General features: G+C 44.9%; 1 protein-coding gene across 1 annotated transcript in view; it reads left to right on the top strand.

The window, feature by feature from the left end:
* TMEM201 (transmembrane protein 201) overlaps nt 1–18780 on the top strand; it is a 48111-nt gene extending 29331 nt beyond the window's left edge. The window contains exons 7-11 of the mRNA XM_088457148.1: nt 5063–5280; nt 6502–6573; nt 6768–7040; nt 9846–9983; nt 18065–18780. Coding sequence (XP_088313274.1) covers nt 5063–5280; nt 6502–6573; nt 6768–7040; nt 9846–9983; nt 18065–18162 — 799 coding nt within the window. The 3' untranslated portion in view covers nt 18163–18780. The remainder of the gene's footprint in view (nt 1–5062; nt 5281–6501; nt 6574–6767; nt 7041–9845; nt 9984–18064) is intronic.
* Nucleotides 18781–20729: the final 1949 nt, after the last annotated feature.

Here is a 20729-nt window from a genome sequence, read left to right as displayed (position 1 = left end):
GGTCGCACTGCCCTGAGAAGAGGGCGTTTCAAAGTATTTGCTTGATATTTATATTCTTCCAATGCGTTTCATCCCTCCTGGTTTTCTTCAGGGAGGATATTGAGTAATCCCTGCCCTGGATGTGCTTTACCAAGTCAGTCCCCACCAAATCAACCTCCCCACGCCTTGCTGGATCCTCATCACACAGGAATATTCCCCCACTTCTCATGCTTCCACTACCATGTGGCCTTCTTCTCCACAGGACCTGCACTGAGGCAGAACACTGGCCCTTCCATGGTTTGGCCTGGGAAGTGCTCTCTAGAATCCTCTCTAAGGAAACAGACTTTGACCAGACTAAGGGTTCAGTGGGAGAGGTGGGGGGTGAACACAATCGACTATTGTTAGGAGATGTAGGGCGAGCACTAGTTCAGAAAATAAAGTATTGGGAATTTGGCCCTTGCTGGTTCTAACAGATCAGTGGCAACCCCTGCAGGTGGTGGTACAGGTAAGTGTGAACATCGTACGCAGCCTAATGAGGACCCTGTCCCATGGGTGCTCTAAACCAGAAGGAAGTGTACTGCAGTATAGAAGAGGACTAAGTGACTACGGCCTCTAGAAGAACCTCTATTCCTAAGGTCCAGGGTCCCCCAATGAGCTGTTTAGAGCGTTTTTGTGACTCTTGTTATACAGAGATAAGTTGTGTATACACTGAAGCGTTGTTGAGCTGCTAACGATATCGCTAGCAACATGCAGTAAGTTAATGAAGAACGAAACACTGATTGTTCCGTCATTCAATAACTCCTTTCAGTGTGTGCGGGCAATCCCCGTTCAAGGCCATTCATTGCGACGTCTGAACGAATGCCCATCACTCCAGTGTGTACCCAGCTTTACATTTCAGGGGGCCGGGGAGGGGCGACAGCACAAATGTGCAGAAGGGAACGGGCCGGTGTAAGTAGAGGGTGGAAATCTTATACTACCACGTTTCTTCAGATATGTATTGGATGTTTCCTTATCCACACTATGATGATGGTGGCTGGCAGTGCCCAGGGCGATGTATGGGTGTTGCGGTTACAGTTACAGTCTGGTGAATGTAGCATATGTCTTTTGGAGGTGTGTCTAAAAGTGTTCAGTGGCTGGGTGTAGGCGGAGTTAGGGGAGGGCATATGGTAATGTTCCTCCTGTAACTACTTCATTTGCTTTAGTGGGATCTCATTAGTCAGAGTTAGTTAATCTGGGAGGTGACCTCTACTGTGCCTTTCCCCCAGGGCCATAAAAACATCCTTCTTTGCTTAAAATAGAAGGACACACACACACACACACACCCCCCCCCCCCCCCCCCCCCTAACCTGAGTGGGAGAAATTGCTGCTTGACCTCAGGTGAGTTACGTTTCACAGTCTGTAAATGTCCCATCTGCCCTTGGAATTAAAGGACGACATAGTGCATGAGCTCAATCTGCGAGACCCCCAAGTATAAGTGTATGTACGCTATCTATGATAAATGCAGCTCATTGCTTTCTGTAATCCTCAGCCATGGTCTCCATCAGATTCTACACATTTCTCTTATTGATGGGACATCTGGTAAAAATATATAAAAAAAGAACATTCATTCTATTTTAAATGGTCTATAATAGCAGTTTATAGGATCAGGGATGTTCTGCTCCGGGAGGGGGTGTTAGGATGTGTTTCAGTCTATAATGTTTTTCTGCTCATACTATCACTATACATTGCCAGTATACCCCATGTCATCCCCAGCCCGCTACCCTGCAATGCCTCCCGTACACTTGTCTTGTGTAAGTCTGAATCCTGGGCGGCCCGTGCAGAAAACCAGTGCGCTCAAACCTTATGCTCTATAAACGTATCCTGGACGGGCAGGAAAGCGTAAGATGTATTGTTTAATATCTTAATAAACTGGGTTTACTGTAACTGGATGCTTGCAAGGAAAATATTATGTTTGTGCTATACCACACCGCAATAGATATTCTGCACCGATGGTGCTATAGCCCTGTGTATATACATGAGGTAACCGTAGCTATAGCCCTGTGTAATTACATGAGGTAACCGTAGCTATAGCCCTATGTATATACATGAGGTGACCGTAGCTATAGCCCTGTGTAATTACATGAGGTAACCGTAGCTATAGCCCTGTGTATATACATGAGGTAACCGTAGTTATAGCCCTGTGTAATTACATGAGGTAACCGTAGCTGTAGCCCTGTGTAATTACATGAGGTAACCGTGGCTGTAGCCCTGTGTAATTACATGAGGTAACCGTGGCTGTAGCCCTGTGTATATACATGAGGTAACCGTAGCTATAGCTCTGTGTAATTACGTGTAGTAACCGTAGCTATAGCCCTGTGTAATTACATGAGGTAACCGTAGCTATAGCTCTGTGTAATTACGTGTAGTAACCGTAGCTATAGCCCTGTGTAATTACGTGTAGTAACCGTAGCCCAGCTTGTTCGTGATTAAATAAAATCTAAGCTAAAGCCGCAATGACCTCTTATACAGCTGGTGCAGTTCTTCCTGCCCTGGGGATGAATCCTGTCTGACCATGGGGTCCTCGTTGTGTATTTCTGCTGTAACCTATTTAGTCAGTCTCCTTGTGAAGAACAGGGTGCATGGTGTTGGGTATTACTATGGGCGTAGTGCCCTAATAAAGCGCATGGACTGGCCGCGACGTTTGCCCGGTTCGCTTACACGGAGAGAGCGCGTGTGTTCTGCACAGCTGCTGCCATCAGCTGCCCATTGTGATAGGGCGCTTAGGAAGGGCACAGCCGTCCTCTTCCAACACTCTCCCCAATCTCCTAATGTTCCTGCTCTCCAGTTGCTGGAAACAGGTGCAATACGGGGAGGGGGAGACACTGATCTCGGAGCATGTAGCAGAGAGCGGGCTTAAACATTGCAATAATAAGATGGTTCCGGACACATGAAACAGCCACTTGATGTCTTAAGGCACACATACACTAGACGATTAAATTCAGTGATTGAACGATATCGTTCGATAATCGTTTGAAAATCGTTTGCAGATTAGTTAAAAAATGTCTTAAATGACCAGCGATGCGCGCTCCCGCTAGTCGTTTAGACATCTATCATCGTACAAATATGTTGTACAACCTGACCATAACGTCAGGTTCAGCATGTTTGCAGATGATTGATGACCCCGCACTGAACGACTGCTCGCTCATTATAGGCTCATCACAGACTGACAAACGACTGCACTATTACAATGTCGTAATCGTGCAGTCTTTTGCCTGTCGTCTAGCGGATGTGTGCCTTCAGCTGGTAAACTCTGACCAAGCTATTGTTAGAAAGAGGTCACATTATATAATGCGTCTCTATCTGTTAGTAATTCACACATCGGTGAAGCTGAAAGTCTTCTGCTTCTAGCGGATTCTGGCTCTGATTCAGAGCCGGACGCTCTGACAGAGTGCTCGCTGTGAATCAGGGCCGGCCTTGGTTTTTTTTTTTGGGGGGGGGGGGGTTTTAGAGTGGGTGACCACCCACAGCTATAGCGAGCGGCCAGGAAGATGGTCGCGATGGTCAAGACCATCGGGCTTGCGACGAGACCCTTGCGGCAGGGTCTCGTTGCCGCAAGCCCCAGAGAAATTTCTGCTCTCACAGAGCCGAAATGATCACGAGTAATGTCAGTGGGGCCGCCCCCAAACGGAGGCGTTCAAATGGGAATGCCTCCGTTTGGGCAGCCACTCCCCCGGCCCGCCCAGCAAAGGGGGCGTGCTGTCATTCAACATCTACAGCACGCCCCCCTTTGGTACGAGACCCGGAGCGACTGTTTGCCCATCGCTATCCGGGTCTCGCGCATGCGCACGACGGAGCCGGCTTTGTCGTGCGCATTGAGCTACTATCGACCCGCTGAGTCAGGCCCTATGAGCGAAGCCCCTGGGTTGATTCTGAGTTGAGAGCAATGGACAAACCAATACATGTATTATGTGCATGCAGGGTAAATACTGGCTGCTGTAGCCCACATGTGCTGGACAGCTTCATTCTGCAATGTAGATATCAGCTAGGACGCGCTCCTCCATCTTACACCTCCCCCACCTGCAGTGCAGCGTGGTATACATTACCCGACCCATCCGATGGTACGACGGCACGATAGGTCAGGTGGTCCGTACACACAGCACTATCCGGTGTCTTACCGCCCGATATATCGTTCACCCTCCCGGCGTCTGCAGCTGGGTCGCTCCATCTGCTGTACGTACGCTGTCGATGGAACGACCCCGATGATGCCACGCGGCAGTGCTCATAGTGCATATATACTAGACGATCCGGACGATGTGTCACTCCAATTTGCCATATTGTCCGAGAAGTCGTCTGGCGTGTACCCAGCATTACCCAGGTGCAAAGTTACTGGCTGTTTATGCCTTACTCCCCCCTCAGACTCGGCCGCACCGTGTCACCGGCTCCTTGTCACATGATTGGCGGCGTTTGTTGCTCGTGTTTTCGTTTTTTGATGACGTTGACTCTGGAATGGGAGATCTAAGGCTGTCTATACTGTGTGTCAGGTCACCCGTGTTGTAAACGGCGTGTATGAATGCCCGACAGAAAACGGATACGCTGCCTTTATCACCAGTTGAATATTGGTTAGAGCTGCAGACCTAATTATCACTATTGTTATTGCTTTGAGAAATGTTCATCTAACTGCAATGGTGCACTCAGAGGGGTTTGCTAATGCCTGTGTAATGTGGGCTGTACTAGGTGTAATAATGGGGGGGTGTCTGACTGCAATGGTACACTCAGAGGGGTTTGCTGATGCCTGTGTAATGTGGGCTGTACTAGGTGTAATAATGGGGGGGGTGTCTGACTGCAATGGTGCACTCAGAGGGGTTTGCTGATGCCTGTGTAATGTGGGCTGTACTAGGTGTAATAATGGGGGGGTGTCTGACTGCAATGGTGCGCTCAGAGGGGTTTGCTGATGCCTGTGTAATGTGGACTGTACTAGGTGACTGTCATGGTGCAGAGCCTCCATATGATCCGTCCTCGCCCTATTCACCCTCTCTCTAGGCGGGGATATTGCAGTATTCAGCTTGCCTGTGACTGTTGTTCACCTGCCTCCTTCCTTCCACAGGTGTCTATACGGTGAGATGGCTTCTCCGTTTGGTAGCATGAACAGCAGTGTGGTTCTCCCAGACCTGCCCACGCCGCTACTCTCCACACCACCAGGACTGCTCCAGCTGCTGAACCAGCAGGCCTGTCGCTCTCATCGTAAACTTTCCCCCTCCTCACTGCCTGGGCGCCTGAACCGAGCCCTGTCACTTGGCACCATCCCATCGCTGGCACGGGCAGGTAAGGCTTTGGTATATGTGCTGTACACTGTATACAGGGCTATCCGCACTGCAGAGTCTTCATTTGCTCATTATATAATGAAGTGCACTCAGTGGTGCAAGAAAGTGAAAACCGTCAGAAGAAAGTTGTGTTTTGTGTCAGTCTTCGGTATCTCTATGGCGCTGGGAATGTCACTGGTGACTGTTATAGTATGGGAGCCCTGAGTCTCAGAGTGATTGTGTAGGACTCGGCCCCTGTCCCTGTAGTCTGGTACGTTGGGCCGGAAGCTGTCTCGTCTGCAGTATTTTGGTTGAACATTTGCACTCTGATACTGGAGTGTTTGTAACTTGTTAGCTTATCCCCATGTGTGTCCTGTTAATGGTTGGCCAAGCTGGGAGTTGTTGTTCCACAGCAGCTGGAAGTGGTACTATTGGGAAGCAAAAGGATGAGCTCTGGGTTAGATTACAGCCTGATATGCTTCGTTCAGATGATAAATGAAAGTTTACTTGCGGCAGTGGGTACAGACACTGGAAATGTATGATCTATGTCTGTGTGATCATTTCCGCTTCTGTTATGTAGAGTAAGTTGGGGTCTGGCTTAGTAACCGCTGGCTGCAGAACATTATGGGAACAGCGTGATTGCAGGAGACTTTCCTGGAGTCATTAGAGGCCTCTTATCCCTGATCACTAGAGGAACTCGGCCGCCTTGTGGCTCCGTGGGACACTGGTATTCAGTTGGATATTTGTGTGAAACGCGTGATGTATAAGGTCATGCACTGGGACCTTCTGTCTGCTGTAATAAGTACTGTTACCCGTATCTATTGCAGGACGTCTTTCCTATATGACAGGGTAGTGAGGGTCCTACAATCGCCAATAGGATTATTTACTTCCTAACATTGGCACATTCCTTCTATTCGCTGACTGTCACTGCGGGTTGCTGTGTAGCTTTAGCAGAAACGTGCACTTATGTACAATGTTAGTAAATGTTCCTCTAACGCATGGATTTAATTGGCATCCGCTAACCAGCAATTTGTAAGCAAATGCTGCTGTGCAGGTAATTCTTCACAATATAAATATATGATGATTGTGTATAAAGCTCCCATATATCCAGACATGCAGGTAATAACAGATAAGCCTTAAGATCAGATAGTCTGGACGTGTAACCGGATGTCGTTGAAGGTTGATCTGTGTCTCTATCCTGAAGCCGCATTTGTACATCAGTAAACCATTTTGTGTCTTCTAGATTCTGGGTACCTGTTCAGTGGGAGCCGCCCGGCTTCCCGAGCCTCGGCCTACAAAGAGTCACCGGGATCAGGTGAGACAAGAGATATAAAGCTGGGTTAGGGGAGAGGTGACCTCGGTGCATATAACCATCCCGCTACTATCGCTCCAGCCTTTTGTGTTCTACGCAGTATGTACATCATGATCGCCCTGTATTCTGCCATTTTAAACATTGGACACAACATTTGAAGTTCCCTTCTCTCTCCCCCCTCCTCCCTATGTTTTCAGATTATTTTTCCCTGCTGTCTGGAAGCCAGGCTGCCTCCCCTCTCCCATCACCCACCCCATCGGTGGCTGACTCTGCCGCATCCAGCTGTGGTTCCTTGCTCCAGCGGCGTCCATTGATAAGCCCCGCCCGCCTTAACCTGCAGGGGCAAAAGCTGCGCCTCTCGCCTACCCAGCTGGATAGGACACAGACCCCCCAGAGCTTGGATGAAGTGTACCAGCCCGACAGCAGCCTGTGTCCGCAGGAGTTCACGCCGTTCCTGACAAGGACTCGCAGTGAGTTTCTTTCAGTTTCCTTTGTCCGAAGGCCGGTCCTTTACTAATTAAGCAATTACTTTTTTCAGATAATTTGCTTACATTGCTTAATTGGGACTGTGGCATGCAGGTGTTCTATAAAGCAAAGTCTTTGTTTCTCTGTACAAAATGATCATTTTAAGCTTATTGTGTGTTTTCCCTGAAGAAGTAATTGGCAGGATGATTAGAGTCATTACTTGGGTACTTTGGGGCATATGTATCAAAGCTTGATGTGAGATCCAACCAATCAGCTCCAAACTATCATTTCTTAATCACAGCCTGTAACATGTAACTTAGAAGCTGATTGGTTGGTGATTATATATTTCACAATTTTATCTTACATCAAGCTTTGATACATAGGCCCCTGTGACTGCTAGAGGGGTGTGGGATTCACCCTCTGTATGCTCTCCAGGGCTCCCGGGGGTCAGAGACGCAGCTGATGGGGGTAAATTAATTCCAGCAGTCACCACTCGCTGTGCTTGGTGGGATTTCTTGTAGGGAACCAGTGATACATTTATAGAATAGTAAATTAATATGAAAATGGTGGGAAACAAACATACTTTTTCACTTAATTCTAGTAAACAAAATGATTGATATATAATCCACTAAGGGGCCTATTTATTCATCTATGCGGCCAGCCACCATTAATAAGGATTCCTTATCGCCGCAATTCACGGCAATAGCGAATCTTTATCTGCCCAAATGTATTAATACTAAGTCGCTGGGACAGGGACTCTGATAGGGTCCCGGCGATCAGTAGAAACGTCCTCGTTCACTTTACTTTCTACTTTGGCCAGCCTAATGATCCCTACCCGAAAAATTCAAGCCCATAGGCTACAGCGGGCTAAAGCCATCTAAAGCTTCCACAATGCGAGCTTGGTAAATCTGACGCAGGCAGGCCCCTAATTATTGCTTGCTAATTGGTTGACCTAGAAGGTGAGGGGGAGCTGTAAATGATCAGTGCCGCACACACATTAGGTGCATAGCTGTACGTCTGGCGGCCCCGTTACAGTAAGCCAGCGGATACAAATGAGGCGCCATTCTTGTCGGGAGACCGGGAATCCTGCGGCTTCACCTTGGTGTTAGATAATAAATGAAAAACGTGAAAAATGTTCCTCTCTTGCGCCACCTCCTGGAAGCGATGGTGAGTTCCAGGCCGGAGTCAGAAATGTCGCAGGTTTCCTGCAGTTTGTCATCTTCTGGAACCGTTTAGTTTTTGTGCTTCTGCGATTGATAAAGAAAGAGAACTCGCTTATAGGGACCAATTCAATTCAGCGCAAAAGCCACCGGAATGGCTACACGCATCACCTTGCGGAAGGCCGATTCTACCCGCAACCTATGGAGGTGCCAGCAGGGTCAGCCTACAGAAACTGGCTGATAAGTGCGCAGTGTGTAAGTGATCTGCCCGATTGGCGGTTCCAGGTGTAGAAATTTGCTTTATGGGAGAACAGCAGCTGTACAGAATCCTATGGTAGTTCTTTCTTTTTAACCGTTGTTTTAGTAAATGCATGAAAAATTAGTTTCCATTATTGCGTCACTTTCCAGTAATAAAAACGTTATTGCCCAAAAATACAAAGTGTTGTGAAAAAAACAGGTAGATTGTGTGTGGGACATGTTTATAACCAAACCTGATGCTGCAGTCTGAATGGGAAGAGTCCATGGGTGAGGGGAATGCCTTAGCAGCGCAGGGGTTACTGTGTTACATAATAGCTGGTAATGACGGGTGAGGGGAATGCCTTAGCAGCGCAGGGGTTACTGTGTTACATAATAGCTGGTAATGACGGGTGAGGGGAATGCCTTAGCAGCGCAGGGGTTACTGTGTTACATAATAGCTGGTAATGACGGGTGAGGGGAATGCCTTAGCAGCGCAGGGGTTACTGTGTTACATAATAGCTGGTAATGACGGGTGAGGGGAATGCCTTAGCAGCGCAGGGGTTACTGTGTTACATAATAGCTGGTAATGACGGGTGAGGAGAATGCCTTAGCAGCGCAGGGGTTACTGTGTTACATAATAGCTGGTAATGACGGGTGAGGGGAATGCCTTAGCAGCGCAGGGGTTACTGTGTTACATAATAGCTGGTAATGATGGGTGAGGAGAATGTCTTAGCGGCGCAGGGGTTACTGTGTTACATAATAGCTGGTAATGACGGGTGAGGGGAATGCCTTAGCGGCGCAGGGGTTACTGTGTTACATAATGGCTGGTAATGACGGGTGAGGGGAATGCCCTAGCGGCGCAGGGGTTACTGTGTTACATAATGGCTGGTAATGACGGGTGAGGGGAATGCCTTAGCAGCGCAGGGGTTACTGTGTTACATAATAGCTGGTAATGATGGGTGAGGAGAATGTCTTAGCGGCGCAGGGGTTACTGTGTTACATAATAGCTGGTAATGACGGGTGAGGGGAATGCCTTAGCAGCGCAGCAGGGGTTACTGTGTTACATAATAGCTGGTAATGACGGGTGAGGGGAATGCCTTAGCAGTGCAGGGGTTACTGTGTTACATAATAGCTGGTAATGACGGGTGAGGGGAATGCCTTAGCAGCGCAGCAGGGGTTACTGTGTTACATAATAGCTGGTAATGACGGGTGAGGGGAATGCCTTAGCAGTGCAGGGGTTACTGTGTTACATAATAGCTGGTAATGACGGGTGAGGGGAATGCCTTAGCAGTGCAGGGGTTACTGTGTTACATAATAGCTGGTAATGACGGGTGAGGGGAATGCCTTAGCAGCGCAGGGGTTACTGTGTTAGCTGGCAGTGACTTACATGCACCTTGTTATTTTCTGCTGCAGAACACACGAAGCTGCTGGCGGAGGCTGGGAGCGTGTCCAGTAACACTACACACAGAAATGAGAAGAACTCGTCCCATTCCTCGGCCTGCCAGGTGGACACCACCACCGCCTTCCTGGACTCGCCGTCTAGTTGGAAAGGTGAGCTGCATCTCCCCATTTCCTCTCCCACTATTAGCAGAGCCTGGAAAATATATAACAAATGAAAAGCACAAATTAAAGGTTCAAGGGGAGGCCGTATCCCGGAAACGCTACGACCACTGTGCCACCAGCACCCTAAATCCACAGCTGCTGGTCTGCAGAATAGTGATTATTATAGATGATACATGTAATTACTTTTTCAGTGGAGGTTCCCCTTTAATGCATAGATGTACTCATTATATTCTTTCCCACTGGAACAGTAACATCCCAGTATGCCAGACTGGTACTAATGGATGGTAAAGTATCTCACTTTATAATGCTCAGTCAGAACAAAATTCTTGTTAAATTAGGACTTTTCGGACTGGCTGCCACTATCGTAGCTTTGAAATAAATCTTTGCTTATATCCGTGGTATCTGCATTTGTTTTTCGTGGCACCCCTAGGCCAAAAGTTTCATATAGAGAAATTCCAGACAATTATTAAATGTAAATTGTGCTGACCTGTCATCCTAAGGCTCAGTTATGTGGTGGTTGCACGCTATTCACATATTTTATGATTGCCAGCCACCAGCACTGGGTCTTCCTATCACATTTACCATTATTAGATCACCAACATGTGGCACCCTTGTAAGTGCCCCGCCGCACTTTAGGAACCACTGGCTTTGTAGTAAATATAGGTGTGAGGTAAGGTGATCTGTGTGTGTGATAATGTAATCAGTGTGTGAGGTGATCTGTGTGTGAGTGAGATAATGTAATCAGTGTGTGAGATAATGTAATCAGTGTGAGGTGATCTGTGTGAGTGAGATAATGTAATCAGTGTGTGAGGTGATCTGTGTGAGTGAGATAATGTAATCAGTGTGAGGTGATCTGTGTGAGTGAGATAATGTAATCAGTGTGTGAGGTGATCTGTGTGAGTGAGATAATGTAATCAGTGTGTGAGGTGACCTGTGTGTGGTGAGATAATGTAATCAGTGTGTGAGGTGATCTGTGTGAGTGAGATAATGTAATCAGTGTGTGAGGTGATCTCTGTGTGAGTGAGATAATGTAATCAGTGTGTGAGATAATGTAATCAGTGTGTGAGGTGATCTCTGTGTGAGTGAGATAATGTAATCAGTGAGTGAGATAATGTAATCAGCGTGAGAGGTGATCTGTGTGAGTGAGATAATGTAATCAGCGTGAGAGGTGATCTGTGTGAGTGAGATAATGTAATCAGTGTGTGAGATAATGTAATCAGTGTGTGAGGTGATCTCTGTGTGAGTGAGATAATGTAATCAGTGTGAGGTGATCTGTGTGAGTGAGATAATGTAATCAGCGTGAGAGGTGATCTGTGTGAGTGAGATAATGTAATCAGTGTGTGAGGTGATCTGTGTGAGTGAGATAATGTAATCAGTGTGAGGTGATCTGTGTGAGAGATAATGTAATCAGTGTGATTACATTATCTCACAGACACAGATCACCTCACACACTGATTACATTATCTCACAGACACAGATTATCTCAGTGTGTGAGGTGATCTGTGTCTGTGAGATAATGTAATCAGCGTGTGAGGTGATCTGTGTGAGTGAGATAATGTAATCAGTGTGTGAGTGAGATAATGTAATCAGTGTGTGAGATAATGTAATCAGTGTGAGGTGATCTGTGTGAGAGAATGTAATCAGTGTGTGAGGTGATCTCTGTGAGTGAGATAATGTAATCAGCGTGTGAGTGAGATAATGTAATCAGTGTGAGGTGATCTGTGTGAGGGAGATAATGTAATCTGTGTGAGGTGATCTGTGTGAGGGAGATAATGTAATCAGTGTGTGAGGTGATCTGTGAGAGATAATGTAATCAGTGTGTGAGGTGATCTGTGAGAGTGAGATAATGTAATCAGTGTGTGAGGTGATCTGTGTGAGTAAGATAATGTAATCAGTGTGTGAGGTGATCTGTGGGAGTGAGATAATGTAATCAGCGTATGAGATAATGTAATCAGCATTTGAGGTGTGTGTGAGATAATGTAATCAGCGTGTGAGGTGATCTGTGTGAGTGAGATAATGTAATCAGCGTGAGGTGATCTGTGTGGGTGAGATAATGTAATCAGTGTGTGAGGTGATCTCTGTGTGAGTGAGATAATGTAATCAGTGTGAGGTGATCTGTGTGAGAGAATGTAATCAGTGTGTGTGTGAGATAATGTAATCAGTGTGAGGTGATCTGTGTGAGAGAATGTAATCAGTGTGTGAGGTGATCTGTGTGAGTGAGATAATGTAATCAGTGTGAGGTGATCTCTGTGAGTGAGATAATGTAATTAGTGTGTGAGGTGATCTGTGAGAGATAATGTAATCAGTGTGTGAGGTGATCTGTGTGAGTGAGATAATGTAATCAGTGTGTGAGGTGACCTGTGTGTGGTGAGATAATGTAATCAGCGTGTGAGATAATGTAATCAGGTGATCAGTGTGAGGTGATCTGTGTGAGTGAGATGTAATCAGTGTGTGAGGTGATCTGTGTGAGTAAGATAATGTAATCAGTGTGTGAGGTGATCTGTGTGAGTGAGATAATGTAATCAGTGTGAGGTGATCTGTATGAGTGAGATGTAATCAGTGTGTGAGGTGATCTGTGTGAGTAAGATAATGTAATCAGTGTGTGAGGTGATCTGTGTGAGTGAGATAATGTAATCAGTGTGTGAGGTGATCTGTGTGTGTGAGATAATGTAATCAGTGTGTGAGGTGATCTGTGTGGGTGAGATAATGTAATCAGTGTGAGGTGATCTGTGTGGGTGAGATAATGTAATCAGTGTGAGGTGATCTGTGTGGGTGAGATAATGTAATCAGTGTGTGAGGTGATCTGTGTGAGTAAGATAATGTAATCAGTGTGTGAGGTGATCTGTGTGAGTGAGATAATGTAATCAGTGTGAGGTGATCTGTGTGGGTGAGATAATGTAATCAGTGTGATGTGATCTGTGTGGGTGAGATAATGTAATCAGTGTGTGAGGTGATCTCTGTGTGAGTGAGATAATGTAATCAGTGTGTGAGGTGATCTGTGTGGGTGAGGTGATCTGTGTGAGTGAGATAATGTAATCAGTGTGAGGTGATCTGTGTGAGGGAGATAATGTAATCAGTGTGTGAGGTGATCTGTGTGTGTGTGAGATAATGTAATCAGTGTGTGAGGTGATCTGTGAGAGATAATGTAATCAGTGTGTGAGGTGATCTGTGAGAGTGAGATAATGTAATCAGTGTGTGAGGTGATCTGTGAGAGTGAGATAATGTAATCAGTGTGTGAGGTGATCTGTGTGAGTAAGATAATGTAATCAGTGTGTGAGGTGATCTGTGTGAGTGAGATAATGTAATCAGTGTGTGAGGTGATCTGTGTGTGTGAGATAATGTAATCAGTGTGTGAGGTGATCTGTGTGTGTGAGATAATGTAATCAGTGTGTGAGGTGATCTGTGTGAGTGAGATAATGTAATCAGTGTGTGAGGTGATCAGTGGGAGTGAGATAATGTAATCAGTGTGTGAGGTGATCTGTGGGAGTGAGATAATGTAATCAGTGTGTGAGGTGATCTGTGTGAGTGAGATAATGTAATCAGCGTGTGAGGTGATCTGTGTGAGTGAGATAATGTAATCAGTGTGTGAGTGAGATAATGTAATCAGTGTGTGAGATAATGTAATCAGTGTGAGGTGATCTGTGTGAGAGAATGTAATCAGTGTGTGAGGTGATCTCTGTGAGTGAGATAATGTAATTAGTGAGTGAGGTGATCTGTGTGAGTGAGATGTAGTCAGTGTGTGAGGTGATCTGTGTGAGTGAGATAATGTAATCAGTGTGTGAGGTGATCTGTGTGAGTGAGATAATGTAATCAGCGTGTGAGGTGATCTGTGTGAGTGAGATAATGTAATCAGTGTGTGAGTGAGATAATGTAATCAGTGTGTGAGATAATGTAATCAGTGTGAGGTGATCTGTGTGAGAGAATGTAATCAGTGTGTGAGGTGATCTCTGTGAGTGAGATAATGTAATTAGTGAGTGAGGTGATCTGTGTGAGTGAGATGTAATCAGTGTGTGAGGTGATCTGTGTGAGGGAGATAATGTAATCTGTGTGAGGTGATCTGTGTGAGGGAGATAATGTAATCAGTGTGTGAGGTGATCTGTGAGAGTGAGATAATGTAATCAGTGTGTGAGGTGATCTGTGTGGGTGAGATAATGTAATCAGTGTGTGAGGTGATCTGTGAGAGTGAGATAATGTAATCAGTGTGTGAGGTGATCTGTGGGAGTAAGATAATGTAATCAGTGTGTGAGGTGATCTGTGGGAGTGAGATAATGTAATCAGCGTATGAGATAATGTAATCAGCATTTGAGGTGTGTGTGAGATAATGTAATCAGCGTGTGAGGTGATCTGTGTGAGTGAGATAATGTAATCAGTGTGTGAGTGAGATAATGTAATCAGTGTGTGTGTGAGATAATGTAATCAGTGTGAGGTGATCTGTGTGGGTGAGATAATGTAATCAGTGTGTGAGGTGATCTGTGTGAGTAAGATAATGTAATCAGTGTGTGAGGTGATCTGTGTGAGTGAGATAATGTAATCAGTGTGTGAGGTGATCTGTGTGGGTGAGGTGATCTGTGTGGGTGAGATAATGTAATCAGTGTGTGAGGTGATCTGTGTGAGTAAGATAATGTAATCAGTGTGTGAGGTGATCTGTGTGAGTGAGATAATGTAATCAGTGTGAGGTGATCTCTGTGAGTGAGATAATGTAATTAGTGTGTGAGGTGATCTGTGAGAGATAATGTAATCAGTGTGTGAGGTGATCTGTGTGAGTGAGATAATGTAATCAGTGTGTGAGGTGACCTGTGTGTGGTGAGATAATGTAATCAGCGTGTGAGATAATGTAATCAGGTGATCAGTGTGAGGTGATCTGTGTGGGTGAGATGTAATCAGTGTGTGAGTGAGATAATGTAATCAGTGTGTGAGGTGATCTGTGTGTGTGAGATAATGTAATCAGTGTGATGTGATCTGTGTGGGTGAGATAATGTAATCAGTGTGTGAGGTGATCTGTGTGAGTAAGATAATGTAATCAGTGTGTGAGGTGATCTGTGTGAGTGAGATAATGTAATCAGTGTGTGAGGTGATCTGTGTGAGTGAGATAATGTAATCAGTGTGAGGTGATCTCTGTGAGTGAGATAATGTAATTAGTGTGTGAGGTGATCTGTGAGAGATAATGTAATCAGTGTGTGAGGTGATCTGTGGGAGTGAGATAATGTAATCAGTGTGTGAGGTGATCAGTGGGAGTGAGATAATGTAATCAGCGTATGAGATAATGTAATCAGCATTTGAGGTGTGTGTGAGATAATGTAATCAGTGTGTGAGGTGACCTGTGTGTGTGTGAGATAATGTAATCAGTGTGTGAGGTGATCTGTGAGAGATAATGTAATCAGTGTGTGAGGTGATCTGTGTGGGTGAGATAATGTAATCAGTGTGTGAGGTGATCTGTGAGAGTGAGATAATGTAATCAGTGTGTGAGGTGATCTGTGAGAGTGAGATAATGTAATCAGTGTGTGAGGTGATCTGTGTGAGTAAGATAATGTAATCAGTGTGTGAGGTGATCTGTGGGAGTGAGATAATGTAATCAGTGTGTGAGGTGATCAGTGGGAGTGAGATAATGTAATCAGCGTATGAGATAATGTAATCAGCATTTGAGGTGTGTGTGAGATAATGTAATCAGTGTGGTGAGGTGACCTGTGTGTGGTGAGATAATGTAATCAGCGTGTGAGATAATGTAATCAGGTGATCAGTGTGAGGTGATCTGTGTGGGTGAGGTGATCTGTGTGTGTGAGATAATGTAATCAGTGTGTGAGGTGATCTGTGTGTGTGAGATAATGTAATCAGTGTGTGAGGTGATCTGTGTGTGTGAGATAATGTAATCAGTGTGTGAGGTGATCTGTGAGAGTGAGATAATGTAATCAGTGTGTGAGGTGATCTGTGTGGGTGAGATAATGTAATCAGTGTGTGAGGTGATCAGTGGGAGTGAGATAATGTAATCAGTGTGTGAGGTGATCTGTGAGAGTGAGATAATGTAATCAGTGTGTGAGGTGATCTGTGGGAGTAAGATAATGTAATCAGTGTGTGAGGTGATCTGTGAGAGTGAGATAATGTAATCAGTGTGTGAGGTGATCTGTGAGAGTGAGATAATGTAATCAGTGTGTGAGGTGATCTGTGTGAGTAAGATAATGTAATCAGTGTGTGAGGTGATCAGTGGGAGTGAGATAATGTAATCAGCGTATGAGATAATGTAATCAGCATTTGAGGTGTGTGTGAGATAATGTAATCAGTGTGAGGTGATCTGTGTGAGTGAGATAATGTAATCAGTGTGTGAGGTGATCTGTGTGTGTGAGATAATGTAATCAGTGTGTGAGGTGATCAGTGGGAGTGAGATAATGTAATCAGTGTGTGAGGTGATCTGTGGGAGTGAGATAATGTAATCAGCGTATGAGATAATGTAATCAGCATTTGAGGTGTGTGTGAGATAATGTAATCAGTGTGAGGTGATCTGTGTGAGTAAGATAATGTAATCAGTGTGTGAGGTGATCTGTGTGTGGGTGAGATAATGTAATCAGTGTGTGAGGTGATCTGTGTGTGTGAGATAATGTAATCAGTGTGAGGTGATCTGTGTGAGTGAGATAATGTAATCAGTGTGTGAGGTGATCTGTGTGTGTGAGATAATGTAATCAGTGTGTGAGGTGATCTGTGTGTGTGAGATAATGTAATCAGTGTGAGGTGATCTGTGTGAGTGAGATAATGTAATCAGTGTGTGAGGTGACCTGTGTGTGGGTGAGATAATGTAATCAGTGTGGTGAGGTGATCTGTGAGAGATAATGTAATCAGTGTGTGAGGTGATCTGTGTGTGTGAGATAATGTAATCAGTGTGAGGTGATCTGTGTGAGTGAGATAATGTAATCAGTGTGTGAGGTGATCTGTGAGAGTGAGATAATGTAATCAGTGTGGTGAGGTGATCTGTGAGAGATAATGTAATCAGTGTGTGAGGTGACCTGTGTGTGTGAGATAATGTAATCAGTGTGGTGAGGTGATCTGTGAGAGATAATGTAATCAGTGTGTGAGGTGATCTGTGGGAGTGAGATAATGTAATCAGCGTATGAGATAATGTAATCAGCATTTGAGGTGTGTGTGAGATAATGTAATCAGTGTGAGGTGATCTGTGTGAGTAAGATAATGTAATCAGTGTGTGAGGTGATCTGTGTGTGTGAGATAATGTAATCAGTGTGAGGTGATCTGTGTGTGTGAGATAATGTAATCAGTGTGTGAGGTGATCTGTGTGTGGGTGAGATAATGTAATCAGCGTGTGAGGTGATCTGTGTGTGTGAGGCGATCTGTGTGTGTGAGAGAATGTAATCAGCGTGTGGGTTTTGTCGAGCCCTGCCTTATACACACAGCCTGCAGATAATTTTATACAATATTTTCAATAATTTTGTGCCTTTAACAAAATTTGTGTACAATGTACCATCAACAAGCTAAGGTTTCACTAGTCATGCTAAAAAATTCCGGATTTCAGAATATTTGGATATGGGAGCCTCGGCCTGTATTACACTACGCCCACGGCTCTATGGAGGAAAGGTCCAGTCTGACGGCAGTAAGCGTCGCAGTACGAGCCGGATCGTGGCGTCAATGTTTGTTAGATGGTTTTGCATAATTTCAGCATTATGTACTTGGGATGATTGTTAATGATGGAAGTTTCAAGTTCAGTCTTTTCTGGGTCTGTCTTTGTGTAGACTCTAAATTAAGATCCAAATAGGCATTAAATGAGAGGAATTCTGTTGTTTGGTTGTCTAACCTTATTGTTATTTGGTGACGACCACAGACTGGCGTAAAAGCTTCTGCAATTAGCAAATCATTCTACAATTCTGCCTTAAACTGGAAGCAGCCATTTTTCCTATTTCAATCCTATGCACATTTAGGATGCTATAACCAGAGCTTGCAGAGAGCCTGACCAGCCGTGACCTTTATGTATACGTATTGCTGTGGTTATGTATACGTATTGCTGTGGTCCTGGTTAGTCTATATTGTGGTGGTTCCCATTAGTGCTGACTGTCCTCTGCTTTCCCCTGCAGGTTGTGGTCGGATGTCGCTCGGCAGTGGCTGCATGGTGCTAAGCGTCACTATGAACCTCGTATTCATCTCCGTCTACCTGTACCTGGTATTCTCCTGACGTCATTCGCCCTCCTAATACCTCGGTGATGCTGTATATCACTTGGTGCTCCTGTGTATCAGGACACTGTCTGACTATCTGGACAGATTCCTGTGCTGCCTATGACTGGTGCTGCCCCCTGGCTGCTGCACAGGCCCCTGCGCCTGCTCTAACAATACCATCTCTGTCTCACTAGACTTGGGGCTTTCCTGCAAACCAGTACCCCCCCCCCCCCCCACACCCCAGGGAGTCTCGCTCTAATGCTTCAGTAATAACTTTTTAGAATTACAAAGGAAGCCAGTATTAAACAATGGAAAACCAAATTGCGAGGATGGTGTCTCTTCGGGGGCGATTTAATTTTAATCGCATTCAGTTACAGCCGTCTCGAACATGTTAGAGTGTGATCAGCTATTTCGAATGGAGTTTGTTTCAATTTTTATGTTTAAAGTCCACCCCCCCCCCCCCTTTCTCTATACGGCAGAGTATCTCAGATGTTTCATAAAGGGGGGTATCATGGTGTCTGTTATCTCTGTATGTTCCCAGTTCTGCTGGATATGTGAATAATTTAGTCTCCATGGACTTCAGGATTTGTTGTATATATTGTAACCTTCACTGATAAACTGTTATTTTGCAGTGAAATTTACCCTTTTGCGTCATACTTGCACCTCCATGTTACTGTGTTTTTCTTATACATTACCGTTCAAAAGTTTGGGGTCACTTAGAAATGTCCTTATTTTTGAAAGAAAAGCCCTGTTTGTTTCAATGAAGAGAACATTAAATTAATCAGAAATACACTCTATACATTGTTAATGTGGTAAATGACTATACTAGCTGCAAATTTCTGGTTTTTAAATAAATATCTACGTAGGTGTATAGAGGCCCATTTCCAGCAACCATCACTGCAGTGTTCTAATGGTACATTGTGTTTGCTAAGCGCGTTAGAAGACTAATGGATGATCAGAAAACCCTTGTGCAATTATGTTAGCACAGCTGAAAACTGGTTTGCTCGTTAGAGAAGCTATAAAACTGGCCTTCCTTTGAGCTAGTTGAGTATCTGGAGCATCACATTTGTGGGTTCGATTTATACTCTCCAAATGGCCAGAAAGAGAACTTTCATGTGAAACTCGACAGTCTATTCTTGTTCTTAGAAATGAAGGCTATTCCATGGAAGAAGTTGCCAAGAAACTGAACATTTCCTACAACAGTGTGTACCACTCCCTTCAAAGAACAGCACAAACAGGCTCTAACCAGAGTAGAAAGAGAAGTGGGAGGCCCTGGTGCACAAGTGTGCAAGAAGACAAGTACATTAGAGTCTCTAGTTTGAGAAATAGATGCCTCACAAGTCCTCAACTGGCAGCTTCATCAAATTGTACCCGCAAAACGCCAGTGTCAATCTACAGTGAAGAGGCGACTCCGGGATGCTGGCCTTCTAGGCAGAGTGGCAAAGAAAAAGCCATATCTGAGACTGGCCAATACAAGGAAAAGATTAATATGGGCAAAAGAACAGACATTGGACAGGGGAAGATTGGAAAAAAGTGTTATGGACAGACGAATCGAAGTTTGAGGTGTTTTAATCACACAGAAGAACATTTGTGAGACGCAGAACAAGTGAAAAGATGCTGGAAGAGTTCCTGACGCCATCTGTCAATGGTGGAGGTAATGTGATGGTCTGGGGCTGGTAAAGTGGGAGATTTGTACAAGGTAAAAGGGATTTTGAATAAGGAAGGCTATGACTCCATTTTGCAACACCATGCCATAGCCTGTGAACAGCGGTTGATTGGAGCCAATTTCCTCCTCCAACACAACAATGACCCAAAGCACACCTCCAAATTATGCAGGAACTATTTAGGGAAGAAGCCGGCAGCTGGTATTCTGTCTGTAATGGAATGGCCAGCGCAGTCACCAGATCTCAACCCCATTGAGCTGTTGTGGGAGCAGATTGACCGTGTGGTACGCAAGAAGTGTCCATCAAGCCAATCTAACTTGTCGGAGGAGCTTCAGGAAGCGTGGGGTGACATTTCTTCAGATTACCTCAACAAATTATCAGCTAGATGCCAAAGGTCTGCGATGCTGTAATTGCTGCAAAAGGAGCATTCTCTGACGAAAGCAAAGTTTGAAGGACGAGATTATTATTTCAAATAAGTCATTATTTCTAACCTTGACAATGTCTAGACTATATGTTCTATTCATTTTGCAACTCATTTGATAAATAAAAGTCAGTTTTCATGTAAAACACGAAATTATCTGGGTGACCCCAAACTTTTGAACGGTAGTGTACGTGTAACGAGTGACGTGCCCGCTGTCGGGCAATGCTTGCACCTCCATGTTACTGTGCTTTCCTTATACGTGTAACGAGGGACGTGCCCGCTGTCGGTCAGCCAGGCAACGTTTCGTCACAAAGCAACATAAAATATTTAAAAACTATTTTTATTTAAAAATCAAAGTGACATTTATTTTATATTTCATAAATTTTAAAAAATGTGTAATTGACCCGATTTCTGCGTCAGACGCATCCGTGCCCAAGCACGCGCCTGCCCGTGGCCGCTTACCGACTATGATGTGCTTATTAAATTATCTGTCTATGCGCA

Source organism: Taudactylus pleione, unplaced genomic scaffold (assembly GCF_031769625.1).
Source record: "Taudactylus pleione unplaced genomic scaffold, aTauple2 ptg000740l, whole genome shotgun sequence".
Taxonomy (NCBI): Eukaryota; Metazoa; Chordata; class Amphibia; order Anura; family Myobatrachidae; genus Taudactylus; species Taudactylus pleione.
This window is presented reverse-complemented; position numbering and strand designations above follow the sequence as displayed.